We start from the raw sequence: 13,635 nt of genomic DNA, 5'->3' as shown, positions 1-13,635 counted from the left end.
ATTTTGTAAAGTTAGAGTTAGTTAGGAGAGGTGGAAAAATTGTTGTTATCGATCAATAATGACAAACCTCCTGGCATTAACAACTTAGATGGAAAGCTACTGAGGATGGTAGCTGACTCTATATCCACTCCTATCTGTCATATTTATAATCTGAGCCAAGAGGAAAGTCTTTGTCCTCAGGCCTGGAGGGACGCCAAAGTAATTCCGCTACCCAAGAGTGGTAAAGCGGCCTTTACTGGTTCTAACAGCAGACCTATGAGCCTGCTGCCAGCTCTTAGCAAACTGTTGGAAAAAATTGTATTTGACCAAATACAATTATTTCAGCATGCTTATATAGAAGGGCACTCAACATGTACTGCACTGACACAAATGACTGATGATTGGTTGAAAGAAAAGGATAATACAAAGATTGTGGGAGCTGTATTGTTAGATTTCAGTGCAGCCTTTGATATGATTGACCATAACCTGTTGTTGAAAAAACTTATGTGTTAGTGCTTTTCAACCTCTGCCATATTGTGGATTCAGAGCTATCTATCTAATAGAACTAAAAGGGTTTTCTTTATTGGAAGCTTCTCTAATGTCAAACATGTAAAGTGTAGTGTACCGCAGGGCAGCTCTCTAGGCCCTCTACTCTTTTCAATTTTTTACCAATGACCTGCCAAATCAAATCAAATTTTATTAGTCACATGCGCTGAATACAACAAGTGTATACCTTACAGTGAAATGCTTACTTACGAGCCCCTATCCAATAGTGCAGTTTCAAAAAATACGAATAAGAATAAGAGAAAAGTAACAAGTAATTAAAGAGCAGTAGTAAAACATAACACTATATACAGGGGGGTGCCGGTACAGAGTCAATGTGCGGAGGCACTGGATAGTTGAGGCATTAAACAAATCTAATTAAATGTTATTACATGTTAGTCACATGCGCCGAATACAACAGGTGTAGACCTTACAGTGAAATGCTTACTTACGAGCCCCTAACCAACACTGCAGTTGAAAAAATACAGAAAATAATAAGAAATAAAAGTAAAAAGTAATTAAAGAGCAACAGTAAAATAACAATAGCTAGACTATATACAGGGGGTACCGGTACAGAGTCAATGTGCGGGGGCACCAGTTAGTTGAGGTGAAATGTACATGTAGGTAGAGTTATTAAAGTGACTATGCATAGATGATAACAACAGAGAGTAGCAGCGGTGTAAAAGAGGGGGAGAGGGGGGGCAATGCAAATAGTCTGGGTAGTCATTTGATTAGGTGTTCAGGAGTCTTATGGCTTGGGGGTAGAAGCTGTTTAGAAGCCTCTTGGACCTAGACTTGGTGATCTGGTACCGCTTGCTGTGCGGTAGTAGAGAGAACAGTCTATGACGAGGGTGGATGTGTTGTTACCTACCCTTACCACCTGGGGGCGGCCCGTCAGGAAGTCCAGGATCCAGTTGCAGAGGGAGGTGCTTAGTCCCAGGGTCCTTAGCTTATTGATGAGCTTTGAGGGCACTATTGTGTTGAACGCTGAGCTGTAGTCAATGAATAGCATTCTCACATAGGTGTTCCTTTTGTCCAGGTGGGAAAGGGCAGTGTGGAGTGCAATAGAGATTGCATCATCTGTGGATCTGTTGGGGCGGTATAAAAATTTGAGTGGGTCTAGGGTTTCTGGGATAATGGTGTTGATGTGAGTCATAGTCGGTAGTCATTTAGGCAGGTTACCTAACAAAGCATGTGTCTCCGTGTATGCTGATGACTCAACCATATACGCATCAGCAACCACAGCTAATGAAGTCACTGAAACCCTTAACAAAGAGTTGCAGTCTGTTTTGGAATGGGTAGCCAGTAATTAATGGTCCTGAACATCTCTAAAACTAAGAGCATTGTATTTTGTTCAAATAATTTCTAGACCTCATCTGAATCTGGTAATGAATGGTGTGGCTGTTGAACAAGTTGAAGAGACTAAATTACATGGCGTTACCTTAGATTGTAAACTGTCATGGTCAACATATAGATTCAATGGTTGTAAAGATGGGGACAGGTCTGGCAGTAGTAAAAAGATGCTCTGCTTTTTTGACACCACACTCCAAAAAGCAAGTTCTGCAGGCTCTAGTTTTGTCTAATCTTGATTATTGTCCAGTCGTGTGGTCCAGCGCTGCAAGGAAATACCTAATCTTAATCTGCAGCTGGCCCAGAACAGAGCGTCACATTTTGCTCTTCATTGTAATCAGAGGGCTGATATACAGTTGAAGTCGGAAGTTTACATACACTTACATTGGAGTCATTAAAACTCATTTTTCAACCACTCCAAAAATTTCTTGTTAACAAACTACAGTTTTGGCAAGTCGGTTAGGACATCTTTTTTGTGCATCACACAAGTAATTTTTCCAACAATTGTTTACAGACAGATTATTTCACTTATAATTCACTGTATCACAATTCCAGTGGGTCAGAAGTTTACATACATTAAGTTGACTGTGCCTTTAAACAGCTTGGAAAATTCCAGAAAATGATGTTAACCTTTCTTGCCCAGGGTTCCGCTAGCGGAACACCCACAACATTCCACTGAAAAGGCGAAATTCAAAAATATGTTTTAGAAATATTTAACTTTCACACATTAACAAGTCCAATACAGCAAATGAAAGATAAACATCTTGTGAATCCAGCCAACGTGTCCGATTTTTAAAATGTTTTACAGCGAAAACACAACATATATTTATGTTAGCTCACCACCAAATCCAAAAAAGCACAGACATTTTTTCACAGCAAAGATAGCTTTCACAAAACCCACAAATAGAGATAAAATTAATCACTAACCTTTGAACATCTTCATCAGACGAGTCATATGACATCATGTTACACAATACATTTATGTTTTGTTCGATAATGTGCATATATATATATAAAAAAAATCTCAGTTTACATTGGCGCGTTACGTGCAGTAATGTTTTGATTCCAAAACATCCGGTGATTTTGCAGAATACTTATAATACATTGATAACAGATGCAAGTGTTATTCACAGAATTAAAGATAAACTTATCCTCTATGCAACCGCTGTGTCAGATTTCAAATAAACTTTACGGAAAAATAATAATCTGAGAACGGCGCTCAGAGCACAATCCAGCCAAGAAATAGTCGCCATTTTGGCGTCAACAGGCTCTGTCATATCCTCACATGGTCTCTCCTATCATTGCTATGCAGACGACACACAATTAATCTTCTCCTTTCCCCCCTCTGATAACCAGGTGGTGAATCGCATCTCTGCATGTCTGGCAGACATATCAGTGTGGATGACGGATCACCACCTCAAGCTGAACCTCGGCAAGACGGAGCTGCTCTTCCTCCCGGGAAGGACTGCCCGTTCCATGATCTCGCCATCACGGTTGACAACTCCATTGTGTCCTCCTCCCAGAGTGCTAAGAACCTTGGCGTGATCCTGGACAACACCCTGTCGTTCTCAACTAACATCAAGGCGGTGACCCGTTCCTGTAGGTTCATGCTTACAACATTCGCAGAGTACGACCCTGCCTCACGCAGGAGCGGCGCAGGTCCTAATCAGGCACTTGTCATCTCCCGTCTGGATTACTGCAACTCGCTGTTGGCTGGGCTCCCTGCCTGTGCCATTAACCCCTAACACACATCCAGAACGCCGCAGCCCGTCTGGTGTTCAACTTTCCCAAGTTCTCTCACGTCACCCCGCTCCTCCGCTCTCTCCACTGGCTTCCAGTTGAAGCTCGCATCCGTTACAAGACCATGGTGCTTGCATACGGAGCTGTGAGGGGAACGGCACCTCCGTCCTTCAGGCTCTGATCAGGCCCTACACCCAAACAAGGGCACTGCGTTCATCCACCTCTGGCCTGCCTCGCCTCCCTACCTCTGAGGAAGTACAGTTCCCGCTCAGCCCAGTCAAAACTGTTCGCTGCTCTGGCACCCCAATGGTGGAACAAACTCCCTCACGATGCCAGGTCAGCGGAGTCATCACCACCTTCCGGAGACACCTGAAACCCCACCTCTTTAAGGAATACCTAGGATAGGATAAAGTAATCCTTCTAACCCCCCCCTCCTTAAAAGGTTAGATGCACTATTGTAAAGTGGTTGTTCCACTGGATATCATAAGGTGAATGCACCAATTTGTAGTCGCTCTGGATAAGAGCGTCTGCTAAATGACTTAAATGTAAATGTAAATGTAAACAGAAGCTCAAAAACACTATAAATATGCACTTACCTTCAAATAATTCATCAGAAGGCACTCCCAGGATTCCAGTTCGACAATAAATGATTGAAAAGTTCCATAAAGCCCATCATTTAGCCACTTGTTGTTAGCAATGTTCAGCCCACTAATCCATTTTCATGACGCACGAGCAATCCCTCCAGACAAAAACTCAAAAAGTTCCGTTACAGGTCGTAGAAACAGTCAAATGATGTATGCAATCCATATTTAGGATATGTTTAACATTAATCATCAATAAGGATCCAACCGGAGAATTTCATTGTCTGAAGAAAGAGCATTGGAACGAGAGCACTCTCTCTCGCTCGCGCGCAAAATGAGACTGAGAATGTCTGAAGACCACTCAGTAAAATAGTCCTATGAGCCCCTCCTTTATAGTAGAATCATATAACCAAAATCTAAAGACGGTGACATCTAGTGGACGCCCTAGGAAGTGTTTGCTTATCCATAACTATAAGGGGTATCATTTGGCACTGTTTTGAAAATCGAGTTCTCACTTCCTGTTTGGAAGTCTTCTCAGGTTTTTGTCTGCCAAATGAGTTCTGTTATACTTACAGACATAATTCAAACATTTTTAGAACTTCAGAGTGTTTTTATACAATAGTAATAATAATATGCATGTATTACTTCAGAGTAGGAGGAAATTCAGTTTGGGTACGCAATTCGTTCAAAGTGGAAATGCTGCCCCCTGTCCATAACTGTTATTAAGGCTTTAGAAGCTTCTGATAGGCTAATTGACATCATTTGAGTCAATTGGAGGTGTACCTGTGGATGTATTTCAAGGCCTTCCTTCAACTCAGTGCCTCTTTACTTGAAATCAAGGGAAAATCAATGGGACCACGCAGCCGTCATACCGCTCAGGAAGGAGACGCGTTCTGTCTCCTAGAGATTAACATACTTTGGTGTGAAAAGAAGTGCAAGTCAATCCCAGAACACCAGCAAAGGACCTTGTGAAGATGCTGGAGGAAACAAGTACAAAAGTATCTATATCCACAGTAAAACGAGTCCTATATCGACGTAACCTGAAAGGCCGTTCACAAGGAAGAAGCCACTGCTCCAAAACCGGCATAAAAAAAGTCAGACTACAGTTTCAACTGCACATAGGGACAAAGATTGTACTTTTGAAAAATGTCCTCTGGTCTGATTAAACAAAAATAGAACTGTTTGGCCATAATGACCATCGTTATGTTTGGAGGAAAGGGGAGAATTGCAAGCCGAAGACAACCATCCCAACCGTGAAGCACAGGGTGGCAGCATCATGTTGTGGGGGTGCTTTGATGCAGGAGGGACTGGTGCACTTCACAAAATAGATGGCATCATGAGGAAGGAAAAGTATGTGGATATATTGAAGCAACATCTCAAGACGTCTGTCAGGAAGTTAAAGCTTGGTCGCAAATGGGTCTTCCAAATGGACAATGACCCCAAGTATACTTCCAAAGTTGTGGCAAAATGGCTTAAGGACAACAAAGTCAAGGTATTGGAGTGGCCATCACAAAGCCCTGACCTCAATCCTATAGAACATTTGTGGGCAGAACTGAAAAAGCGTGTGCGAGCAAGGAGGCCTACAAACCTGACTCAGTTACACCAGCTCTGTCAGGAGAATGGGCCAAAATTCACCCAACTTATTGTGGGAAGCTTGTGGAAGGCTACCCGAAACGTTGGACCCAAGTTAAACAATTTAAAGGCAATGCTACCAAATACTAATTGAGTGTATGTAAAATTCTGACCCACTGGGAATGTGATGAAAGAAATAAAAGCTGAAATAAATCATTCTCTCTACTATTATTCTGACATTTCACATTCTTAAAATAAAGTGGTGATCCTAACTGACCCAAGACAGGGAATTTTTTACCAGGATTAAATGTCAGGAATTGTGAAAAACTGAGTTTAAATGTATTTGGCTAAGGTGTATGAAAACTTCCAACTTCAACTGTACATACTATGCATGCCAGTTTCTCTTGGCTAAGAGTTGAGGAGAGACTGACTGCATTACTTCTTTTTATAAGAAAAATTGTGTTGAAAAACCCAAATTGTTTGCATAGTCAACTTACACAAACTCTGACACACACACTTATCCCACCAGTTATGCCACCAGGGGTCTTTTCACAGTCTCCAATTCCAGAACAAATTCCAGTATTATATAGCACCCTTATTGCATGGAACTTCCTTCCATCTCATATTGCTCAAATAAACAGCATAAAGCAACACCTCGCGGCACAACGCCTCTCCCCTATTTGACCTAGATAGTTTGTGTGTATGCATTGATATGTAGGCTATGTGTGTCTTTAAAAAAAAAGTATGTAGTTCTGTCCTTGAGCTGTTCTTGTCTATTGAGGTTCTTTATTATGTCATTCTGTATTATGTTTTATGTTTTGTGTGGACCCCAGGAAGAGTAGCTGCTGCTTTTGCAACAACTATTGGGGATCCTAATAAAATACCAAATACGGTACTGTGGTAGTGGGGGGTCATGATATGGTACTGTCAGTACTGACGTAGTGGGGGGTCATGATATGGTACTGTCAGTACTGTGGTAGTGGGGGGTCATGATACGGTACTGTCAGTACTGAGGTAGTGGGTGGTCATGATACGGTACTGTCAGTACTGAGGTAGTGGGTGGTCATGATATGGTACTGTCTGTCAGTACTGAGGTAGTGGGGGGTCATGATACTGGTTACTGTCAGTACTGGGTAGTGGGGTGGTCGATGATCGTACTGTCAGTACTGGGTAGTGGGGGCCTGATACGGTACTGTCAGTACTGAGGTAGTGGAGTGGCATGATACGTCTCTGTCAGTACTGAGGTAGTGGTGGTCCATGATACGTACTGTCAGTACTGGGTAGTGGGGGCATGATACTACTGTCAGTACTGAGGTAGTGGGTGGTCATGATACGGTACTGTCAGTACTGAGGTAGTGGAGTGGCATGATACGTACTGTCAGTACTGAGGTAGTGGGTGGCATGAACGTACTGTCAGTACTGGAGGTAGTGGGTGGTCATGATACGTACTGTCAGTACTGAGGTAGTGGGGGTCATGATACGGTACTGTCAGTACTGTGAGTAGTGGGTGGTCATGACACGGTACTGTCAGTACTGGAGGTAGTGGTGGTCATGATACGGTACTGTCAGTACTGAGGTAGTGGGTGGTCATGATACACGTGTACTGTAGTACTGAGGAGTGGGTGGTCATGATACGTACTGTCAGTACTGAGGTAGTGGTGGTCATGAACGGTACTGTCAGTACTGAGGTAGTGGGTGGTCATGATACGGTACTGTCAGTACTGAGGTAGTGGGTGGTCATGATCGGTACTCGGTCAGTACTGAGGTAGTGGGTGGTCATGATACTGGTACTGTCAGTACTGAGGTGTGGGTGGTCATGATATGGTACTGTCAGTACTGAGGTAGTGGGTGGTCATGATATGGTACTGTCAGTACTGAGGTAGTGGGGTGGTCATGATACGTACTGTCAGTACTGAGGTAGTGGGTGGTCATGAACGGTACTGTCAGTACTGAGGTAGTGGGTGGTCATGTACGGTACTGTCAGTACTGAGGTAGTGGGTGGTCATGAATTGGTACTGTCAGTACTGGAGGTAGTGGGTGGTCATGATATGGTACTGTCAGTACTGAGGTAGTGGGTGGTCATGATACTGGTACTGTCAGTACTGAGGTAGTGGGTGTCATGATACGGTACTGTCAGTACTGAGTAGTGGGTGGTCATGAATATGGTACTGTCAGTTGAGGTAGTGGGTGGTCATGATTAGCGGTAGAGCTGTCAGTACTCGATGGGTGGTCATGATACGGTACTGTCAGTACTGAGGTAGTGGGTGGTCATGATACGGTACTGTCAGTACTGAGGTAGTGGGTGGTCATGATCGTTTAGCACCTGATTCTCTGCCTCTCTAATATGGAATCGCATTACTTCCATCTGAAAACCCATTCCATCTGAAAACCTTAAACGAGCATATATTGCTACTAAAGGAAAGGCAACACCATGAAATAATGCAGTAATAAATAACACATCAGTAAATGTCAATCCTATCAATAAATAAAACATGAGAAAAAGACATTCTGAAAAACAACAACAGGAAATGGCAGATGGAATATTTCAATCCAAAAGAATTTTCCAGAATAAGCGGCCATGTGCACAGCACTCTTTCAAGGGTTGTGAAACACTCAAGTGGTTGGAACAGTGACCCGTCCAATCATGTGTTAAGGAGCCTCCAGAGCACACATCTAAATACATACAGTACCAGTCAAAAGTTTGGACACACCTACTCATTCAAGTTTTTTGTTTGTTATTTTTTTACTATTTTCTACATTGTAGTATAATAGTGAAGACATCAAAACTATGAAATAACACATGGAATTGTGTAGTAACCAAAAAAGTGTTAAACAAATCTAAATCTATTTTATATTTTAGCTTCTTCAAGGTAGCCACCCTTTGCCTTGCTTTACATCCTGCCTAAGAACAGCTCTTAGCTGTGGTATATTGGCCATATACCACACCCCCTCGTGCCTTATTGCTTAATTAACACCCATGTACTGTAAGGTGTTTAGTTTAGGTTTAATGAAAATGGATATTGGATTAGCACACTACAGATGTGACAATTCCAATAGGAGCTGGGAGTAAACCAGACACAACTTAATCAGCCTTTAAGAGCCTTTGATAGCTACACGTCGCTTTAGAGTCACACACCCACACACAGTTAATTAGGGATTATCAGTGATACTCTGAGACAGATGCAAAATCTTAGGAATTCATACGAACAGAATGCGCTTGTTTCTACAGTTTAAATAAGTTTAAAGCGGAAAAACCATGACTACTCTGAAGTTCCGACAGAGAGAAAAAAGTTTAGGGTCTTACTCTGAAGTTCTTGGCGGTAGGAGAGGGTGAAGAGGGTGGTGAGTCGGACAGAGACTTCCTTGTCCTGGACAGCTCCTTGGTGCGGGGGTACATAGATGACATCTCCACACTCTACCCAGGACACAGAGGCAAGTCTGGTTAAGCCTCTACAGTAACATCCACAGACAGAGGCTTCCAATCCAGAACAGACAACAGCTGCACAGATCCACAGATCTCCTCTTAGGCTACGACTGTGCAGACACCTATGGCTGTTGTTGCTGCTGCGCTCATCCTGACTGGGGATCCTGACCAACAGGTGTGTGTGAGGAGCCCGCTCCACAGTCCAGAGGGCTGGAGAGAGAGACCACTGCTAACTTTAGAAATATTGCTGCTGATATGACCTACCTCCCCTTCTTCCTCCACAAAGTAAAGACAGCAAAGTGATCATTGGACAATAATGAAAACAACCAAAATAGCTATTTCTCCTCTTGGCTAGTACAACTCCTACAAAGACATGCACCTCTGTTTTTCTTAAAAAGTAGACAAATCAACTTAGTTGAGGATTGTTGGACCACAGCTTCAGCACTCCGAGACCCTTTCGTACATCAAAGTGGACACAACACACTAAGTCCTCACATCCAAAGATAAACCCAACCACAGTGAAAAGTTTGTTCCAGATGATCTCTTAGCCCATGTTTCTCTAAATATCCACTCTCTCTCCTTTTACCTCCCCCTCTATCTCTCCTCCCCAACTCTCCTCTCTCCTGTCCCAACTCTCTCTATCACCCTCCTCCCCTCTCTCTCGCCTTTCCCTGCTCACTCTAGCTCTGGCAGAACTCTCTGGCAGGCTGCCAGAGGCTCTGCTGTGTACAAGCTCTGGGCTAAAGCTGTCCATTGATGTGGATGAGGATAAGGAGAGGGGGAAGTAGACAGACAGAAGTAGGGGGCTGATACTGAGGTTCCAGAGGTTCAGCTTTAACACTTGGGGGGAGTCAAGATCAACAGTGACCCATCAAGTAACCCTGTCCTCCCATGATGCTCTGGGAAGAAGTAATGTTAGTATGAGTGTTGACATTTGGATGTAGAGCCACTGTGTCCGAGCCCTCTCTCCTTTTCACAATCTGTTTCATAGTACTTGCCATGCTGCACTGTAAAGTGAGCTAAGCTCACATGCTAATTTTAAGGCAACACTCCACTCCATAGTGGTTTTGATATCTTCCTGCATTATCGGTTACCTCACACACACAGCGGCCTGTCAACAATGACTAGATCTGTGGCAACTGCATTGGGTTCTAGAGCACTGAAGTATTAAGTTGCTGCTATGTTTCTCTTTCTATCATACACAATCCCCCATCCCTCTTTCCCTTCCTCTCAGATTCTGCGCACACAGGCCAGAGGCTCACTGCTACCTTGTTTTTAAAGAGGTTTGCAGTGCTGTGGCTCTTCCTGGACTCTTTTATCCTCTTCGCTCATCTACTGAAAGAGACAGAGAGAGACAGAGAAACAGAGACTGATAGAGAGAATGAGACAGAATGCGAGAGAGAGAGAGAGAGAGAGAGAGAGAGAGAGAGTGCATGAGAGAGAATGAATGCTGGCCTGGCGGTCTTGTGTTGAGCCCTGGCCTGGCATGCTCCCCTCCCCTTGCTTTGAGTCATACTGAGGACAGAGGTCTGTCTCTCCTGTTTCTCTCCTTTTTAACGAGTGGACCCGGTGACCGTTGCACATGGCAAATACAACCATTCAACTGCAGCAAAGAAATGAGACACAATAAGAGAAAAATAAATCTTCAAACTGAGTTTTTTTTATTTTTAATGTACATTGATTTTGCACATTAGATCTCTCTGTGATTTAAAACATTGGTGTGCAGGCAGAATACAGATTTTTCCTCGAGTTTTGACTTGTCATGTCATATCAATGATACATTACGTGTGCTTTATGGCCCATAGTTTAAGATAAGCACCACAGAAGTTTCACGTAATATAAATCCTGATATATGAGATTCCAATCTGTCCATATGGATTGTTCCAATACATATTCAACCAGCTTCACAGACCATCTGTGCTAGTCTGCTGGACAGTCTGAGTTCCTACTAGCTCATCAGGAAGTCCAATGGCTTCCCTGTGGCAGTGAACTGCACTGGCCCTGGCTGTGGAGATAGGCCTGCTGAGACCTATATAAAGAGTTGATTTCAGCTGAAGTCCCACACACTGGATCTGGGGCTTAGGTTGAGTAGACTGGCTCTCTCCTTTATGACTTTCAATATGGAACATTCTCATATATCACTTGGCTAGGGTCCCCTCCTCTCCTCTCTCTCCACTTCCAACTCAGAATAACTCTGGTCCTTAAACACTTACTTTGGAGTAAAGTCCCGGTTACTGTCATTTGTGTTTTGTCATATGTTACTCTGACAGGTGTAAAATAAAGAGTTTTCAAAAAGTGGATAGTGGCTGCTCAACTAGTGTAGGTGTTCCTGGCAGAGACAGGTCCCTGGTGTGTGGTCATTCTGCAAGTCACATAGAGGCCAAAACCCAAACAGTCACAGAGAGACAAAAACACATATAAATGCACAGAGACACATATAATAAAACATACAGATACCTGCAGACAGACATACTCTCTCTCCATCTGTTTTCCTGCCTTCACCGGTCTAGTGATCTTTAGCATCTTTATGGGGGTTGAGCTGTGCCTTGGCCTAAGTCACAGCTGAGAGATGATGAGTTCAGAGAGAGGTCACAGATACTCTGGGGTTCTAATACTACCCTCAACCCTCCTAAGCCAACCTGCTAACTGCAGCAGTAGAACTGCTGAATCTCTGTAGCACACACAGCTAAGCTCCATGCCGTGATGGGCTATCCAGAACTATCTCTCCTTACATTGAGAGTGGGTCTATCAAACAGTCCTGTGTTTAGCTCTCAGAGCTGTCATAAATTCTGAATAAGTGAATAATCAGGTCTGTGATGATAGAGGGAACAGAAGGCTCTCTCTGATAACTTAATCTAAACATCAGGAGCAGGAGAAAGTAGTAATTATGCCTGGCAGCAAAGTCTCTCGCTCTATCTCTATTTTTCTCTCTCTTTCTCTCCCTCAGCCTCCCCGTTAATAATCCCCTTTCAGAGCAGTGAAAGCCGTGAGGTCTTCAGCTGAGATCTACTGCACCTGTCTCTGGGCTCTGTTCTTGAAAAGCAGAGAGAGAGAGAGAGGAGAGAGTCTGCTCAGATCATTATAGAGGCAGGCAGAGGTCACCGTTGGTAATGGGACCTGCGGGCACCTTTCCATCCTTTCCAGATGAAACCATGCTCACTGGATGGGGGGGGGGGGGACATTATCACAATCAGATTTAGGTCCTTGGTTAACGCTGAGGAACGCTCATGTTACTGACCGTCCATGTCTGGGATTCTACCGTAGGACAGCAGGACGGTGATAGAGACGGTGAGCTCAAAAAGCTATCACTACCCCTTACCATCCTCATGTTAATCTACATTATTCTCTGTGACTCCCTTCCACGCCCTGGCATCCACCAAATTGCCTCAGCCCACTCCCATTAATAAAATGGCAGCAGTTTTACGAGCGCCTAACCAATTGTGCTATTTTGCGTTATTTGTAACTTATTTTGTACATAATGTTTCTGCCACCATACCTTACGGCAAAAAAGAGCTTCTGGATATCAGGACAGCGATTACTCACCTCGGATAGAACAAAGATTTTATCTTCAAAAAGCAGGGCGCACAGGATATTCTGTGAACACCTGACAAGACCAACATCCCCGTAATTGGCAAGAGAAAGAGACGCAGGTACAGAGGACACAGAGCGGGGTGCCTCGTAAGGATCCGCAGAAGGCGAGTGGGAAAGCTGCCGTTACCATCAATATTACTCGCCAACATACAATCATTGGACAATAAATTAGATGAGGTACGATCACGAATATCCTACCAACAGGACAACAAAAACTGTAACATCTTGTGTTTCACGGAATCGTGGCTGAATGATGACATGGATATTCAGCTAGCAGGTTATATGCTGCACCGGCTAGATAGAACAGCACACTCCGGTAAGACGAGGGGGGGCGGCCTGTGCATATTTGTAAACAACAGCTGGTGCACAAAATCTAAGGAAGTCTCTAGATTTTGCTCGCATGAAGTAGAGTATCTTATGATACACTGTAGACCACACTATTTGCCAAGAGAGTTTTCTTCTATACTTTTCGTGGCTGTTTATTTACCACCACAGACGGATGCTGGCACTAAGACCGCACTCAGTCAGCTGTATAAGAAAATAAGCAAACAGGAATCCGCGTACCCAGAGGAGGTGCTCCTAGTGGCTGGAAACTTTAATGCAAGGAAACTTAAATCAGTTTTAACTAATCTCTATCAACATGTTAAACTCGCAACCAGAGGGAAAAAAATTCTAGATCACCTGTACTCCACACACAGAGATGCGTACAAATCTCTCCCTCGCCCTCCATTTGGTAAATCTGACCACAATTCTGTCCTCCTGATTCCTGCTTACAAGCTAAAATTAAAGCAGGAAGCACCAGTGACCCGGTCTATAAAAAAGTGGTCAGATGAAGCAGATGCTAAATTACAGGAC

The 13,635-nt window shown here is 43.6% G+C and overlaps 1 protein-coding gene across 5 annotated transcripts in view; it reads right to left on the bottom strand.

The window, feature by feature from the left end:
• LOC111966596 (protein phosphatase 1 regulatory subunit 12B) overlaps positions 1-13,635 on the bottom strand; it is a 45,773-nt gene that overhangs the window by 20,964 nt on the left and 11,174 nt on the right. For 3 of the 5 annotated variants that reach the window (XM_023991380.3, XM_023991381.3, XM_023991379.3), the window contains exon 6: positions 9,070-9,180. The exons of 1 other annotated variant lie outside the window; for it this stretch is intronic. In XM_023991380.3, the coding sequence (XP_023847148.1) occupies positions 9,070-9,180 (111 nt within the window). Of the gene's footprint in view, positions 1-1,393; positions 1,611-9,069; positions 9,181-13,635 lie in introns of all 5 variants that reach the window. One more of the 5 variants, XM_070444540.1, reaches the window with a different exon arrangement.

The sequence above is a fragment of the Salvelinus sp. IW2-2015 genome, linkage group LG7 (genome assembly GCF_002910315.2).
Source record: "Salvelinus sp. IW2-2015 linkage group LG7, ASM291031v2, whole genome shotgun sequence".
NCBI classification, from domain to species: domain Eukaryota; kingdom Metazoa; phylum Chordata; class Actinopteri; order Salmoniformes; family Salmonidae; genus Salvelinus; species Salvelinus sp. IW2-2015.
This window is presented reverse-complemented; position numbering and strand designations above follow the sequence as displayed.